We start from the raw sequence: 19,215 nt of genomic DNA, 5'->3' as shown, positions 1-19,215 counted from the left end.
ATCAAAGACATTGACACAGTTGGCTTAATCATTTGTCCAAGGTCAAAAAGAAATATTCCATTGGAAATTTTGACCATCTCCTATACCAGTGCGTATGATAAATATTTGCAAGAAGACCACCATGAAGACATACACCAACATCTATTGCAGGTAGAAGTAGAAAAATTCTGTAAAGAACTTAAGATCCTTTCAGTTGTTTTAACATATGTAACTCAGCAGCTTCACTACAGAAGAGGACTTAGCAAGGGCCATGAAAAAGTATGATGGTAAAGATTCATAAGGAAACATGTTCATAAGGAAACAAGAAAGGCCAAAGTAGAATATGTTGAATATGTAAAGCCTATATGTCATGAACACTTTTTTAAACAAAGTAAGCACTTAATGCTATCACAAACAAACCAAAGAAATTTTTCATAAGAAAATGCTAGTTTAGATAGTATAATAATTTTGGCATTAATTGTCTATATATAGTCAGGCCACTGAACTATTAAAGAAATTATTGCCAAATTAAAGGAATAAAATTGGGAAAACATGGCACCCAACTAAGCCAACTCTAACCTGTTTTTATGCAAGTTGATTTGAAAAATGGAAAGCGAATAAAAGTAGATCAAATGCAGACTATTATATTTTCAAAAGAAGTTTAACCAATGGAAATTTATCACCACAAGAATTATCAAAAGGGCCTAAAACTTCTTTGATTATGTTATCAGCTAGAGGAATTTGGCAGCCAAAGGAAACATTGACAAGATTATGAATTTCTTTGTAAAAACTTACACAAAGGAGGGTAATGGGTGATTATAAGCATTATCTCCTAGTAAACCAGAAAAAAGTATGAGGAAAAAAAGCATTCAGAAAGATAGGCAGGAACCCATCTAAGCCATATCATCTCAAGGACATTTAAGGTTGAAAATGAGAGGAGAACAATGAGCAAATAAGATGGAAAATATCTATTATGATTACTGAACTTTTCTCTATCAGTTATAATGTAACTACCATACTGTGGATTCTCACATCAGTGTCCTAAGTGTGCCACATCAGAAAGAAAAATAGCACTAAAAAGAATGATAGGTTGTCAGAAAAGTTGACCTAATTAGACCAAACATACAAATGAATAAAACTGTGCCAAAGGCAACAGTATTGTGAGCTAATTCTCAAGATAGATCAAAGAAGGAATGATAAAATAATTTTTTTTTAATGATGAATTTCATCATAACCAAATCAAGGAGATACAGAAATTCCCAGCTCATTATTCCAACTTTCCTGGCTTTTTAACTTAATTTATACCTATATCAAGGTATCCTAAATGAAGTTAGAAAAAAGGAATAAGTCAACTTAGCCAAATAATATTCTATAGCGGACCATGTCTTTATAGGCACACAATTGCTTGAAAGACAGAGAACTTAAACTCTTATGCTCTTATTTGTTGACTTAATTAATTTAGTAATATTAAATGCCAATTTAAAGACTCAGTTTCAACAAGATGTCTCTCATGCAAGTGCCAAAATAATACAAAGTTCCTTGGAAAATGCTATAGAGAAAACTTTATTCAACAAATTTGATTATTAATATCAAGCAAGGCATAAAAATAGAGACAAGCTTGACAAATGCGTTTGTTTGCTACTATTGTAGCATGACCAGTATTGTAGAGTGATCAGCACAGAGTTCATATTGAAATAGAATTTCCTAGAGATTGTGAGATCCACTAGCTGTGTAATCAGAACAATATATTCCACAAACAAAAGCATCAAGCCTATTGATTGAAATCTATTGCACTATTTCTTCAGTGAAAATTTTCATCACTCCAAAATGGAGTGAAGAATGAAAGAGGGAAGAGTGGCAGAGGACTGGTGAAAACAGCAAACAAGTGGAATGCTTATTATCCAGATTGTGATGTGCAGCTGTATGAATAAAACTGATACAAATATTTTAAACAGATAAGAGGACAGATTATTATATATTGAGGCCCCAAATGAATAGAAGCAGAACACGTTGTACTGCTTTTGAGACATTTTGCAGTGTTTTTAATGAGGTTTATCTCCTTGCTATTTTGTAAACCTTCTATTTGTGCCCTTAATCTTAATTCCTTCAGTCAACCCTGGCAGCATTCCCATTTGGGACATTTCTTCTCACTCTCTAATTTTCAATTTCTCCTTAGACTCTTTTCTTGGTACCTTCAAATATGCTTAAAATTTCTCTGTCCTTAAAAAAAAAACTTTCATTTGTAGTTATGGTCCCCTATTGTATTATCCTATATTCTGTTTTTATCTTTTTTTTTTTAACATTTATTAATATTCATTTTTTAGAAAAGTTAACATGGTTACATGATTCGTGCTCCTACTTTCCCCTTCACCCCTAGCCCTCCCCCAACCCCTGGCTGATGCGCATTTCCACTGGTTTTAACGCGTCATTGATCAAGACCTATTTCCAAAGTTTCGAATCAAAATCCCCAATCATGTCTGCCTCAACCCATGTGTTCACTGTCTTTATCTTTTAAAGAGAGCCACACTGCTATAAAAAAAAGAAAAGAAAGAAAAAAGTATTAATATTCATTGCTTCTACTTCTTCGTTTCTTATTTTTCAACCCCTTGCAATATGGCTTCTAACTTACCCAGGGATTTCTATTGCTAAATCAACTGACTTTCTCAATCCTTATCCTTTTTGACTTGTTTGTAGCCATTGATACCATTGTCACCATTCTACTACACACATCAGGCTTCCCAAGGTTTTTTTGACATTACTTTGTCAGGATTCTCTTTCTTGCTGTGAGATTTATCCTTCTTAATCTTCTTTACTGGATCATCATAAGTATCCCAGCCTCTTTGTGCAAGTATACTTAAAAGCTTTGCTCTGGGCTCTTTTTTTTCCCTGTTATTTCAGGGGTTCCTTTTCTCTCTTGATCTCTAATCTCATGTCTCTCATTCTCTGCTAGATATCTGTCCTAGAATGTCTCTTAGACATCTCAGACTCAACAGGTTCCCCCAAAAGAACTCATTCTACTCCTCCCCCCAACCCACTCCTCCTAACTTCTTCATTTCTGTCAAAGTTACTACCATTTTTCTGACATCCAGGTTCTCAATTTAGGAGTTAATCCTAATTCTTTACTCACCTTTTCATATTCAGTTGCCAAATCTTATTCTCTCTTCTGCATCTCAGCCATCCTAGCTTACCTTCTCTTGCTAGGACTGCTATTATTTTATTTTCTTTATTGGTCTCTCCTCTCTAATCCATCTTCCACATAATACTCAAGAGTAATTGTTCAAGAACACCTCAAGCAATCATTCTTTTGCTTAAAAAAATCTTGTGCCTCCCCATTGCCTTTAAGACAAAATATCAAAACTCTGATTAGCATTTATGACTCTTCTTCAGACACTTTGTTCTTGAGCCAGAGTGGCCTGTTTACTGTCGCTTATAAAAGGCATTCCAACTACCATAATTTTGCTTTTGCACAGTCTTTGCCACATATCTGGAAGCCTATACAAATTTATGTTATGTAATTGGATCCTCACTGCTGCTAGGCCCTCACTACTATAACTACCTATCAATTTACTATCCAATTCTCTACAACAGATCTTACAAACCTTTTCATCCTTCCTCTTAACTTCCCATGGCTCCTCTACCATCCATTCTCCCAAAGGAAAATCTTGATTCATTTTATAAAAAAATATTGAGGCTATTCATCATAAATTCTATTTTCTCCTCTCTTCCTCATCTCCTATCTTCCAAGAACCTTCTGCCACCATCTTTTGTTCTCACATGCTGAAGTGACACTTCACTTTCCAAGGCTATCCTTCTACCTCTTCAAGGAATGCCATCCCATTTCATCCCATTACCTCTAACAGATTGCTGCTTCTGTCATTTCCACTCTTTCACTTATTTTCAGTCTCTTCCTGTCTACTAGATTCCCCTCCACTTAAAACTTGCCCATGCTTTTCCTTATCCCCTCACTTTTATCCTTCAGTCCCTTTTAAATATTATCTTGTTTCTTTTCTGCCCCTTGTAACTAAACTTCTTGAAGAGGCTTTTACAATAGGTGACTCCTTTTCTTCTCACTCTTCTTAACCCTTTACAGTCTTCTGACATTATTATGATCTTTTAGTTGCTAGATCCATTGTTTTTTTCCTCAGTCCTCATTCTCCTTGACCTCTCTGCAGGCTTTGACATTGCTGATCACACCCTTCTTGATATTCTCTTCTCTGACCAGTCTTCTGGTTTTCTGCCTACTTATATGACTACTCTCTTCTATGCTGGAATCTCATCCAGATCACACCCATGCCTTTTAACTGTAGATGGCCCTCAAGATTCTGTCCTGGATCCTCTTCTTCTTTACTATTTCACTTGGTGGTCTTATCAGCCCCCATTGATTTAAATATCACCTTCACATCGATAATTTTCATATCTACCTTTCCTACCCAAGTATCCCTGATTTCCAATCTCTTATCTCCAACCTCCTTTTACACATCTAAAATTAGATTTACAGTAGGCATCTTAAACTCAGTATGTCCAAAACAGAATTCAATATCTTTCCTCCAAAATTTCCCTTTGCCTTCTGTTGTCTGTCTTATTATTGTAGATGTATTATTACATCCTCCCAGTCCCCTCAGGTTTGCAACCTAGGAATCATTATAGACTACTCATTCTCTCATACTCCTTACCCAAACTATGGCCAAAGCTTGTTGATTTCATCTTTGCAACATCTCTCAATAAACTCCAGGGATTTCTTTTTGCCTCCAGGAACATATTCAAAATGTTCTTTTTGGGGCAGCTGGGTAGCTCAGTGGAGTGAGAGTCAGGCCTAGAGACAGGAGGTCCTAGGTTCAAACCCGGCCTCAGCCACTTCCCAGCTGTGTGACCCTGGGCAAGTCACTTGACCCCCATTGCCCACCCTTACCAATCTTCCACCTATGAGACAATACACAGAAGTACAAGGGTTTAAAAAAATATGTTCTTTTTGGCCTTCAAAACTCTTCATAATCTAATCCCCTTCATGCCTTCCTGGGCTTCTTATACCTCACTATCTGTCATGTACTCTTTAAACCAATGACACTGGTCTCCTGGCTGTTTCTAAACAAGACACTCCCATCTTTCTACTCTGTACATTTTTTTGTGGCTGCCCTCCCATCTTCTACCAGAAACCTTCCATAACCCCTCCTAATTTCAATGCCTTCTCTCTTTTGTTTCTGATTTATCCTGTATGTAGCTTGCTTTATACATATTTGCATTTTGTCTTCCCCAGGAGATTGTAAATTCTTTGAGGGCAGGGACCATCTTTTGCCTCTTTGTACACCTAGCACTTGGCACAGTGTCTAGCACATAATAGATACTTAATATTCATTGAAGTGAATGAATCTTAGAAATTCTACTTCCTTTGAAGGCTAAAAGGCTTACAGGTGACCATGCTTAAAAGACTTGTCTGGTTCCTTCAATTGGGTTACATATATCATCCTCAAAATTACCATATATTTATTTTGTTACACTGTATTTTCTTAACTATTGAACATGGATCTTTCCAATAGTGTTGGCCCATTGAGGGCAGGAACTTTTTCACTTGTGTATTCCCAGAGCCTAGCACAAATGCATCAAATATATAAAATACTTAATAATTGCTTGTTGATAGGAGCAAGATAACTGTTATTTAAAAAGAAGATTTTTGTGTTAGGGAGCATTTGAGATGATGGGAAGTGCAATACAGTTTCTGAGGTACAATCTAGGTTGACTCCCCTGTTCTGTTCTGCATCCAAACATTCCTAAAAGATAAATTTATTCAAATAAAAAGTTTAAAAATACTTGATTTTTCATCCATTTAAAACACAAGCTTAGAACTAAGTCAGATGTGAATAATCATTTTGATATTTTATTATACCATATTCTGTCATGTGTTATGCATATTAAAATAGAATATATAATACTTTATGCCTTCTCCAGAATAAATTTTTATTGGTTATTCTTCAAAGACTAATTTTTTTAGTGTCAATATAACTTTTATTCACTCTTAGAAAAAGTTTTTTACTAATGTCTTCTGTACCTTATGTCATCATAGTTATTCCCAGTATCCAATTCCTTACACCCCTCCCAGAGAGCTATCTCATAACAAATAGTATTTTTTTAAAGAGGAAAAAAAGCAGCCATTTGATACATTGAAAAAGTCTTAAAAATATTCGATGTTTAACACTTGTGAGACCTCCCTCCTGCATTAAGAGGTGAGTTGAAGTTGACTTCTCATACCGTTTCACTCCAGTCTTACTTCATCTTTAAAAATTTTCATCATGTTCTTTTAAAAAAATTTTTCTTTGGAGTATAGTTCTTTTGATTTACATTATTATTTTTAATGGTGTGTATTTTCTTGGCTCTGCTTTACTCTACATCCTATAGGTCTTTCCATGCTTCTCCATATTCATCACTTATATCAGTTCTTAGAACATTTCCATTACATTCATGAACTACAATGTATTTAGCTATACCCCAATCTAAAGTCATCTATTTTGTTTCCAATTTTTTGCTATTAGTGTTGTTATAAATATTTTGGTGCATATGGGGACTTTTTTTCTTAATTTATTTTCTTTGGGATCTTGTTTAGTCTTTTTCAGTTATATCCAACTCTTTATTTGGGGTTTTCTTGGCAAAGATACAGGAGTGGTTTTGCCATTTCCCTTTCCAATTCATTTTGCCAGTGAAGAACCTGAGGCAAACAGTGTTAAGTGACTTGCCCAGGGTCACAGGCTTGTCCTGAGGCTGGATTTAAACTCGGGAAGAAGAGTCTAACTGACTCAAGGTTCAGAACTATCCACTGTGCCTCCTACCTTTGAATATAAGAGATATAAGCCCAGAATGGAATCTCTTGTTCATAGCATATGGACATTTTTTAGTCATTTTATTTGCTTAATTCCATATTGCTTTCCAAAATGGGGATACCATTTCACAGCACCTCCAACACTGCATATTGTCTTTCTTTTTGTCAGCTTTGCAGATTTGCAGGGTGTGAGGTAAAACCTCAGGGTTTTGATATGCATTTCTCTTATTAGTGATTCAGAGCATTCTTTCATGTAGTTGTGAATATTTTTAATTCTTTTGAGAATGGTTCATAGTCTTTGACAACTTAACTATTTGAGTATATGCATATATTAGATATAATATAAGAAATCCATCTATCTAACAAACCTTCATAAGAGAAGTTTAATAGAAAAAAAATTTCCCATTTCCTTTATTAATTTTGCCTATGCAGAGACTTTACACTTTCATGTAATCAAAGTTATCTGCTTTATCTTTTATAATTACCTATGTGTCTTCTTTTGGTTAACACATTTTACTCAATTGTAAAAATTATATGTTCTTTTCTAATTCTTTTCAACATTCTATAAGCTCTGAACATTTTCTTTGGCTGGCTCTCATGCCTGGAATGAGCTTCTCTTCTCCAGTCTATTGACCATCCTTGCTTCCTTTAAGTCACTACTAAAATCCTATCTTTTACAAGAAACCTCCCCCAAACCCCCTCTTAATTTAGTGCCTTCTCTTTGTTAATTCTTTCCTATTCTGTATATAACTTGCTTTGTATGTGTTTGTTTGCATGCTATTGCCTATTAGATCTCCTAAAACCGTGATGGTGAACCTATGGCACTTCATGCCAAAAAAAGGGCATGCAGTGTCCTCTCTGTGGGCATACCACTGTAGTCCTCCAGAGTTCCTTATTGAAAGCTGGAGGCACTCACAGCAGTTCTTCCCCCTCCCTCTCTCCACACATTGAGGACATTCTTCATTTCCCCTGCCCCTCTGCCCAGCAACCAATTGGAGTCCTGACTCTCCTTGGCTTGGATAAAGCGCTAGGCAGGGGAGAGGGGACCACATGCTGAATAAGGGGTATAAATTTCTTTAATGGGGGACCTGGAGATCCTCTTATCATATAGCGGTGATGGCAAACCTATGACACATGTGTCAGTAGCCATTTTTGATGACACACAGCCACATATAGAGAAGGTACGGAGCCACATGCTAAGGCTGAAACATTTCTGTAGTGTAGTGTAGACACACTATACACTAGATGACAATTCTACCTATATTAATTTACCTATTTTGGTTTATTAAATACAGTTATATATTACAGTTATACATTTTTGTTATTTATTTTTTAAATAAACCCTTACCTTCCGTCTTGGAGTCAATACTGTGTATTGGCTCCAAGGCAGAAGAGTGGTAAGGGCTAGGCAATATGGGGGTTAAGTGACTTGCCCAAAGTCACACAGCTGGGAAGTGTCTAAGGTCAAATTTGAACCTAGGACCTTCTATCTCTAGGCCTTGCTCTCAATCCACTGAGCTACCCAGCTGCCCCCCATTTTTGTTATTTAAACTAAATATCATGAAATTATGGGTTTTTTTCCCAGAAGTGACACACCACCCGAGTTATGCTTTTTTTTGGGGGGGGAGGCAAAATTTGAGACACCAAGCTCAAAAGGTTGTCCATCACTGTCATAGAGGATTAACCAGCCCACGGTGACAAGAAGTAGAGCTCCCTGCTGAGCTAGTTTCAGTTGCAGGCTATGAGTTGCTGACAGGGTTGGCAGTTGTGGGGAAGTTGGCTGCTGGGCATGAGTTAGTTGTTGTGGGGGAGAGTTGGTTGAGGGAATATAAAGGCAGGCCTGAGCTTACTGAGAGGGCTATTTATTGGCTTTAGCCTTAAAGGGCTTTTTGCCTCTGGGATCTCTAGAGAATAGGAGATCTGTCTCATAGGCAAAGGTCTGCTGTCAGTTGGCTATTGACAGTTGGGCTGCTATCGAAAGCAGATTGATTGAAGGAGTGAGTGAGTAGTAGCTATCTATTATTTTAGGGAGTTAGGTAGTTAGTGAATCATTTATAGATAGAGTAAGTTAGATTAGGCCTGGGTTGTACCAGGCAGAAGAAACTGTCCTCAGAAGACAGAGGTAGTATTAGGAATTTTAGGTATATTTATAGAGTATATGTTTAGTAATCTCTCTTTCCTCTTTTCTCTCTTTCCTCTTTTCTGTCTTTCTATTTGTGCTTTTTTCTTAAACAAAGTTTTTTATTAAGCTGCTCTCCTCACTTTGTCAAACTCCTACTTTTACTATCTCTATTTTAATCAAACTAAATTGTTAATTTTTAAAAGCTGCCAGTTTTCTTTTCTCTGGCTTAAAGGGATAATATTAATTTACAACTCTACTATATTCTCATTAAAAGTTAAATTATTAAAAACTGTTCTCTTATATTGTCAAAACCTCTATTTTAACCCTTATGGGGGCAGCATAGAGAGCAGCCTGTTCAGTTTGTGGTGAAGGTGATTCCCCTAGTGGGGGAAAAGGAGCTAGGTTGGAGAGGAGCATAGCTCAGAGCATAGCACATAGCAGGAGGGGGGGGCAGGATGCTGGGTCCACTCCCCTTCCCCTCTCCACATGTGCCTCTCATCACCTACTCCGTTGCCCCAACAGCCCAATAGGAGCGCTTCCTCCCTCCCCTGTCTAGGGTAAGAGAAGGGGCACAGCACTGGATCTCTGAGGGGGGCAGGCATGGCACTTGGTCTGGGGAGTGGAATGGGAATGGAGCTTGGCACTCAGTTACCTTCCTGGTGGTTGTCTTTTGAGGATTTAATGTAGAGGATGATCTATGGACTCTTTCAGTGTCTATTTTGCCCTCTCGTTGAAGAACAACAGGGCAGTTTTTTTGGATAATTTATTGTAGTATGATGTCAAAATTTCTGTTTATTTCCAGGGTTTCAGGTAGGGCTATGACTCTCAAATTGTTGCTCCTAGATCTCCAAGTCAATCACACTCTCGATGAGATATTTTGTTTTTCCTTCTAATCTGTCATACTTTTGACTTTGCTTTATTAATTCTTGCTGTCTTGTGAGATCATTGGCTTCTATTTGCCCAATTCTTGTTTTTAATGACTTGTTTTCAGCTAAGATCTTTTGATTTTTCTTTTCGGTTTGATTTATCCTGTTTTTCATCGTTTCCAGCAGGTCATTTCTGGTCTTCAGTTTGCTTATTATTTCATTTGATTTCTGGGCTTCATTTTACAAGCAAGAGATTCTGTCTTTTAAATTTATTTTCTTTTTGAACTATTTCCGCCTTTTCTTGCCAAATCTCTTCCATCTTTCTCATAATCTCAGATTTAATTCTTCAAGAGCTTATGACCAGTTTCTTTTCTTTTCTTTTCTTTCTTTCTTTTTTTTTTTTTGGAAGGTTTGGGTGTGTTTACTTGTTTGTCATCTTCTGTTGACTCCTTTAGTCTGGATTTTTTCTGCATTATTGAGGGGTAAGGTTTTCTTCTTGTGTTTTTTTTTTGTGGTTGTGGATTGTAGTTCTTGGGAGTTGGTGGCCATTGTCTTGTTCCTTCCAGGTCAGAAGTCTAAGTGAGGAAGGTGGGCGATCTTTGTATTGAGCTCCAGATAGGTTTTTGCCCTGAGGCTATTTTTTGAATTGCCATAGTGTGTGTTGTGAGCCACCTCTCTCTGCCCATTCTCCATGCCCTATCTCCACATTTCCTCTGCCTCCTGGGGTCCCAACTCTATTCTAGTCTTCTTCCCAAGTTCTTTTAGGGGTAAGGCTGTGTTGACCTCAGCCAACCTACCCTCTCGAGAATCTAGACATTGCCCCACGCTTGCTCTGACTCTGGCACCATAGGTGGAGTAGAGGAGGGGTGATGAGCTCGCCCCTTAGTGGGAGTAATTTTGCCCCCCTTTAGCATGGAAATGCCCAAACTTTGCCTACCTTCTGTGCTGCACCCTCCAGTGGAACTCCTTCACTCAACTGACTGGTTTAATTCTTTTGAGGCACTATTTCTCAGTCAATGGAGAGGAGAAGAACCCTTCTTCTACTCTGGGGCCATCTTAACCAAGAAGCTAATTCCTTGTCTCTATTTTTTGAGAATAATTTGTGAACTCTTAGTACTAATTGTTCTTTTAAAGTTTGCTAGAATTCTCCAGCAAATTCATCAATCTAGGTGTGTTTTTTTAATAGTTCTTTCATAATTATATGTTTATAGTTATATGTTTCCTTTTGACTTTCTGGCTTTCTTTTAGTTTGGTTATATTATACTTTTGAAAGTATTGTTTTAATTTATGTTCTAAGTTTTGTTAGCTTATGTCCATATAATATATATTTAGCATGATGCCTGATTACGTACTTATTAAATATCAATTGAATGAGTATTCTGATTATTCTTTTTTACTTCTGTTTTTTGTTGTGATTTTATCTTGCTCATTTGATTTTCCAACCTTTTTTATCAGGTTAGTTAAAGGTTTATCAATTTTATTAGTCTTCAGAACCGGCTTTTGGGGTTTCTAATTTATCATTTCTGGGGTATTTTCCAATTTATGTATTTCCCCCCTAATTTTAATATTTTATTTCTTGTGCTTATTTTAGGTTTGTTTATTTGTTTGCTCTTTTTTTAATCCATATTCAGCTTATGAATCCTCTGTTTTTCAGTTTCATTAATGTGTGTGTTAATATATCTAGGGATGCAATTTTTCCCCTGTTGACTGCTCAGGGAACTTCTTTATCCAGATATTTTGGTTTATAGTTCCATTTTCATCTGGAGATAATAGTTCAAGTACAAGTATAGATTTGTAAGTCATGTTACTGATGAATCAAAAATGTGTTTGTATGATATCAAAGATTTACATATAGGTCAGGCAGACCTGAACCACAAAGTTTTATTATGTCCAATAACAGTAGTAGTATTCAATGTATTGAAATAGTGTTCAACTGAGTGAACAGTTTTACACAGATCTAGAAATGTACAAGAGTTCTTTGTTATATGGTAATTATTGGTACCTGAAGACTACTTAGATGAATTAACTAAAAACAGGAGTCAGTATTTCATAGAATGTGGTAAAAACCAATTCAATTGGGACTTAATCTTGGGATAGGAAACTAAAATTTATGAAATTTTTATGAAAACCTCTTCTGTATTAGAATCAATCCTAAATATTGGTGGCAAGGCAGAAGTGTGGTAAGGCCTAGATCTGTGTTGGTAAATCTATGGCACATGATATGGAGAGAACTGCTCCTCCCTCCCTCTCCATCATGCCTCTCCCAATAGCCTAATGGGAGTGCTTCCTTTAAAAGTTATTATTTAACCAGTATGGGAACCTCTATATAATATACTTTATAACACTGAAATATTCACTAATGAACTGTTGACATAAATAATTACTCTCTACTCAACTACCCTCTCTTATTTACTATAACTCTTTTATCAGCCCTTTTTTATTAATGGCCTTTGTTGGCCTTTCTCACAAGTTATGATTTAGGCATTATTATTTTAAATATCAAAGAAATAAGATCCCTTGGAAAAAATGGGTAAATCTTCAAATATTTTGGGGACAATGCTTTTATTTAGAGTTGAGATGGGGAAAATCAAACGAGAAGGGAAAAATTATATTGTACTATCATGATTTTGTGGCAAATGTATACTCAAATTTTTTTTGATTCATTTTTTGTTCGAAGAATTAGTTCACAATGACAAATTAAGGGGCAGCTAGGTAGCATAGCAGATAAAGCACTAGGCCTGGAATCATAAGGATCTAGGTTCCAATCTAGCCCCAAATAAATTGCTAACTGTGTGACTCTAGGCAAGTCACTTAACCCAAATGCCTAGCCCAGTGATGGCAAAACTTTTAGTTCATTTTTTATTTAATATTATTCATTGAAGTGTGATTACATAGTAATTTCATTTTGGAGTGATCATAACTTGAATTTAGCATTTTAGGGTTTGCAAAGAGAATTCCATTCATTTTCTCATTTGATCCTCATAATAATTGGGTTAAGTAGGAGCTTTTACTCTTCTCATTGCAGATAAGTAAATTAGGTCACATTAGTAAAAATGACTTGACCAAAGTTGTGTCGTTAATAAGTATAATAATAAAAAGCAGGCTTTGAGTCCATGTCATCCTGACTTCAGATCTGACTTCTTAAAATCAAGTTGATAAGAGTATTTTTATTTGTTGTTTTTTTTTGTGTTTGTTTTTCCTTTGTCTTTGTAGAATCAGCAATGGGGTGTGTTAAAAGTAAGGAAGACAAAGATCCAGCTATGAAATATGGAACCGAAAGCAATTCAGAGCCTATTAGTATAAATGTTGGTCATTTTGGATCAGAACTTACCTTAGGGTGCCAGTCATCTTCAGTAAAGGGATCAACTGTTAATTTTTCCAGTCATTCCATGGCACCATTTGGAGGTTCAGCAGGAATGACACCTTTTGGAGGTGCTACTTCTGCCTTTTCATCTATGCCAAGTCCACATTCTACTGGTCTAACAGGTGAGAATTAAGTGAACACTTTTCATTTTTCACTTTTTGCCTCTGGCCTTAGAAAGGTATACTGTTACATACTTCCATATCCACTGGAATAAGTTTTCCTTATTTTAGTTGATAAAGTCTCTAATATAAAACTATACTTTCTAGAACAAATTTGAATAATTTTGACACTAGTGAAAATAATTAGATGATGCTTTAGTTAAAACCAATGCTCTGCCCATCCTTGTTTCTTTTTTTCTCATAAAGTTTAAAAAATTAGCTGCCTATCTGATCTATCCAATGTATTACTATAGTGTTCTCCTAGATTGTTGAAACTACATGTGATACATACAAAAATTACTTAGAAACATGCATATGATGTATAGTTTACTGCATATATAGCTTAACCTGTGCATGTATACAAGGAGGAAGAAAATGTCTAATGTCATGTCTAAGACAAGATTAAAGCAAGGCATTTTTTAAGATTGTTTTGGTAATGTGAAATGAACCTGTTAATTTCATTAAGTCAGTACTCATGTGTATGTGCATATATGAGAAGTACTGAAAATACAGTTCAGAATTCCATCTCAACTAGAGGACCACTCCCATAACTTTCACAAAATTGGAGCCCACAAAATTTTAGGCACCCTAATGATAAAGAAAGAATTCTCTGTTTACTATTTGATATCATTTGATAATTTTGATCTTGAAACATTCCAGCCACATCCTTATTCAACATCAGTGCCTTTTTAACCCTTTGAGCTTAAAAACTGGAGAAGACAGAAGGAAAATATACTCAGAAATAAATATTGTGGCATTTTTGAGCGACATATCTAGATGATTGTACCAACTGTTTTCCTGAAATTTATTTAGTATAAAATGCTATACTTGTAGAAACAAAAAAAAATGAAGAAAACTTCTTTCAATTAGCAGAGCAAAAATAAATTCATAGAAAAGTTAGAGTAATTTTTTGTAGGATATTGGAAATCTCAAATAAGGAATACATATATCTTATACCTTTCCAGTGTCTCCAACTTTGAAGAATGAGATTCTTTTATAATAAAATGTGGCTTAAACTCAAAGATTTCTTAGCCTATTAGACCTTCAGTATTTTTACTTTATTATTGGTATAGTATGATCTGAAAATCTATTTGAGATGTTAATCTTTTCACCAAGAAATGTAGGTTGAAATCAGAAATCACATGTGGGTTTTTCTTATTCCAAGTCTTATTTGATTTTCATTGTGTCCTTTGAATTAGAGAATTTCCCCATAGTAGTGTAAAATTTACTATCACTGAGTTCAGAAGTTGGCCATTGAGGAATATAATTCTCATCCTCAATAACTCTCAAAAACCATTTAAAAAATTAAAGGGGGAGAAGGGCACACAATCTATATTTCAAGAGAGAGTACTCACACCAACTTACAGATTCTTGAAAGAAGAACTGTTTAAATAACTTACCATATCTTTTCAAGCAAATTAGAGAGGAGGGGATTATATGATTACTAAAAAGCATGCATATTATAACTAATGAAAAATATTTATCACTTTGAAAATATATTGTTCTAAAATATTTAATGCCCTAAAATATTAATAAAATGTTTACAGACGGAGATTACATTGATTTTTGCCTTAAGGAATAAATAAAATTTTAATTGGAATTAACATCATTTACCAATAATTAATGTACTATATCTTCTTATAATTTTTCTGTTTTAAATCAGAAATGGAACCAATGATTATGTAGCAAATTTTCTCACCACAACTCCATAAGGTGTAGGTAGATCCAAGTGTTATTTTTGTCCCCAATTAGTTTATGAGGAAATTGAGTCCAGGAGACATTAAGTCTATATATCTAGTAATGATTAAGGTAAAATTTGAACCTAACATTGTTTATCCTACATTACTTCTGTGATCTTGTGATCTTGTTTATATGATTCCATTGCCTGAAAAATCCTAAGTTAAATGATGTCAAAGCTCTTCTTCATAACAAATTATAAATTCCATGTTACTAAAGTGTGACAATAATTTTAAAGTTAAATAATTGTTATCATTCATTTTACTCAGATACTTAAATGGATGCGTGATATCATCAATTATAGGGATGTCTGCCTGTCCTGTGTCACACTGGTCACAGAAGATTCTCTACCACCTAAAACAAATTTGCCTTTCTTGTGGATACATTTCTTTTTTTTATTTTTGTTAATGACTTACTGATTTTATTGTATTTTTAAAAAATTTCCATGGAAAACCAATGAAGAATGGTTTTCTTTTTAACCTTAATTTCTGTCTTAGAATCAAAACCAAGTATTATTTCCAAGTCAGAAGAGGGTTAGGACTAGGCAATTGGGGTTACTTGCCTAGGATCAGAAATGTCTAGGGCCAGATTTGAACCCAGGACTTCCCATCTTCAGGCCTGGCTGACTATTCACCTTGCCACCCTAATGTTTTTATTTTATTTGTTTGTTTAGGATATTTTTCCGTGGTTTCATGTTCTTTCCGTGATTTATGTTCTTTCCCTCCCCTCTTTTCTCCCTGCTCCCAGAGCTGACAAGCAATTCCACTGGGTTATACGTGTATCATTGTTCAAAATCTATTTCCATATTATTCATACTTGCAATAGAGTGATTTAATATCAAAACCCAATCATATCCCCATAAAACTGCATGATTGATCATGTTTTTCTTTTGCTTTCTACTCGCCTTGTGGATACAGTTTAATTATTTAATTAGTTTGGGGTATTTTCCCCATGGTTACATGATTCATGTTCTTTCCCTCTTCTCCTCCCACCCCTCTCCACTAGCCAACAAGCAATTCCATTGGGTTTTACAATATCAATGATCAAGACCTATTTCCATATTATTAATATTTGCACTAGAGTGATCATTTAGAGCAGTAGTTCCAAAACTTTTTTGGCCTTCCACCCCTTTTCCAGAAAAAAAAAATATTACTTAGCCCCCTGGAAATTAATTTTTTAAAAAAATTTTAATAGCAATTAATAGGAAAGATAAATGCATTTGTGGCATCACTGCTCCCCTGGATCGCTGCAGCACCCACCAGGAAGCGGTAGCGCCCACTTTGGGAATCACTGATTTAGAGTCTACATCCCCAATCATATCTGTGGATACATTTCTAACAAGATTGATTAGTAGCTTTTCCAGTCCACAGGTTATTATTGTTTAGTCATTTCAGGCACGTCCAACTCTTTGTCACCACATTTAGGATTTTCTTACCAAAGATATTAGAATGGTTTATCATTTCCTTCTCCGGTTCATTTTACAGAGCAGGTAATTGAGGCAACTAGGACTACGTGACTGAGGCCAGAATATGATTGTTTGTCAGGAATGACTACCTTTGGAGTCAGTATTAGATTGGCAGTAGTAAGAACTTATGTCCAGAAGTGTAACAGAAAAGATTTTAAATCTTTTAAAAAATCACTACAGACAGATTTTTTAAAAATCCAACAAATAAGGCCACACTTTTTAATAGCCTTGAAAGTATAACAGAGCAATAGAATAATGAGAGTCAGAATGTGTAAGAGAGAAAAATGGGTTTCTTTTGTTTAGATATTAATATTAAAAGGTTTGGTTGCCAGGGAATTGAATAATTATCAATCCCTAATTAAAGAATAACCTCAAGTCAAAATGACTTTTATGGAAGTTTATTTACAAATGAGGATAGAGAGAAAAAGTAAGAAAATTAGAGAGAGAATAAGATAGGATAAGTGATCTAACACATTGAGTAATTTTCTCTGGCCCCTGGTTCAACCCAGGCAGATTTAACTAGTCTTTAATTGGAGATCTGAGAGTCCCTGAGACCTAAGGGCCAGGGATGAATGAATCAAAAACTTTAGTCTCTGGTCCTCTTCTTGAAAGGAGAGTTCCTTCACAGAATCCAGGAAGATTTAGTCTTTATACTCACCACATGTAGTTTTAAGGGAAAGATTTAAGAACAGTCTCACCAAGGTCTCAGGGTCCCAGGTCCAGGGCTCCTCCAGGTCCAAGCCACAAACAAGAAGTCCTTCAGGTCCAATACATGACGGAGAAGAGATGCTGAGCTCACTGAACTCTCTTTTAAAGGGGCTTCTTTTGCATCACTTCCTGTGCCTTCCTCTTAGTTTACGTGTCCAATCACAATAGACACTTTTCTTAGGACTGCCCAGGTGGCAGTCAGTAAATTCTGATTTGTCACTCGCTCTAGCACATTTGGGGTCACAGACCTCACAACTTGTGAGTTAAGTGGAGTTGTTTATGCTTTTGCTGATTAGATTAAGGATGGGCAGGGCAGATTTAATCTCATAACAAATGTTGGTGTAGAAACATGAAATAGCTAAATTTTCCTCTATGTAATTTGTTAAAGAAGTTTTGAAAATGTGTAATACATTTTAGAAAGCTTTCCATCCAAATTGATTATAACAAATGTTTTGACATTTAAAGTAGTAATCTTTAGCTATCTAGAAAATTCACTTCATGTGGAACATACAGTTTCTTTATAGTGACAGATAAGTGTGTGTTACTATGTGTTTATTTTTCTACCCCATCTTTAGACACATTTCTGTTTTGAGAACAGGAAGCAGAAATCAAAAAGGAAAAGAAAAACTTATGGAAACTCATGCAGCTTCAAAATATTTTAAAATTCTCTACTTTTTATAGTATTTTTATTGATAGTGATAGTTGTCCTTTTAACTTTTTCACTATCATTGATTTTTTACAGTTTCAAAATATGCTCCAAAATACCAGCAAACTGACCTAGCATGCTAATTAAAATATATTAAGTATAGTATTTTAATATATGACAGGTTGAAAATTCCAGATTTTGAGGCAAAATACTTACTTTTTTTAAAAGTATTTTTATTTTGAATTCATTTGAACTTAAACTTTTTCCTGGCTATGCTTCCTTCTGAACTTCTGTGCATCCCCAAAAATTGTTTGTCATCTTTTTTTCCCCTTGGATTCACTATCACTGATCATTCTTCCCCTCCAACCCCACTTCCTTAATTAAAAGCCAAGAAGGAAAGGAAAAAAGCCAACCAAATCCTTATTAATCAATAAGGATATTTAAGAAAAATAAATTCCACACGGTGGCCTTGCCCAAAAATGTATGTCTCTTTCTTGTGTCCATCACCTCTATAATATGACACCATCATAAGTCCTCTGTAGACATGGTTGGTCATTGGGTTAATCAGAGTTTTAAAGTCTTTAAAAGCTGAATTTTCTTTATAGTGTGATTTCTTCATATAAATTGTTCTACTGATTCTGTGAAATTATCTTTTTCATCATTTCTTATGGTGTAGTAATAATCCATTACATTCATATTCTATAATTTGTTCAGCCATTCACTCATTTTGTGGGCAACCCCTTGCATTCTGGTTCTTATCTTTTCTCACCTCTGTGTATCTCACCTTTTTGTCATTTTAATTCCTAGTTCATGACCATAAGGTTTGTTTTGCTTGTCACGTCTCTTGTCGTTATTATCTTCCCTTTTAACTGCCCTCTATTCACTTTCCTTGCTTTTTCCATGTAGTCTGTATTTCTACACCCTACTAAGGTATATATGTTCAACCCTTCTTTGTACATTTCAAATTTGAATAGCTGAATTTGTTTGATACTCTCTCCCCACTTCTTAATGACTGCATACTTTTTCTCATGTAGCCATCTATGAAGATGGGATTAACTCTACCATGCCCATTTTTTAGATTTATTCACCAAAAGTGTAAACATCCCACTTAATCCTCAAGTGGGGGACGTCTGTGACCCACGTGTGCAATAGTGTGCCCCTGGGTAGTCCTAAGCAAAGCTTTAGCTATAATTCGTACACGTAAAATAGGAGGAAGGCATAGGAAGTGACAAATGAAATGGTCTTTATAAATTGCAAGAACCTCCTGTGAAAAGGGTCTTTTTCCTTGAACTGAACCCTGGAGGAGCTCCAGCTGAGAACCTTGGATTGCTTTATATTTCTCCTTAGAACTGTCACATGAGT

The 19,215-nt window shown here is 35.4% G+C and overlaps 1 protein-coding gene across 1 annotated transcript in view; it reads left to right on the top strand.

Annotated features, from left to right (window-relative positions):
* Positions 1-19,215, top strand: part of YES1 (YES proto-oncogene 1, Src family tyrosine kinase) — a 101,297-nt gene that overhangs the window by 46,231 nt on the left and 35,851 nt on the right. Inside the window, exon 2 of the mRNA XM_044666707.1 lies at positions 12,989-13,261. Coding sequence (XP_044522642.1) covers positions 12,997-13,261 — 265 coding nt within the window. The 5' untranslated portion in view covers positions 12,989-12,996. The remainder of the gene's footprint in view (positions 1-12,988; positions 13,262-19,215) is intronic.

The sequence above is a fragment of the Gracilinanus agilis genome, chromosome 1 (genome assembly GCF_016433145.1).
Source record: "Gracilinanus agilis isolate LMUSP501 chromosome 1, AgileGrace, whole genome shotgun sequence".
Lineage (NCBI taxonomy): Eukaryota > Metazoa > Chordata > Mammalia > Didelphimorphia > Didelphidae > Gracilinanus > Gracilinanus agilis.
The sequence above is the reverse complement of the archived record's forward strand: the minus strand, read 5'-3'. Positions and strand labels throughout refer to the sequence as shown.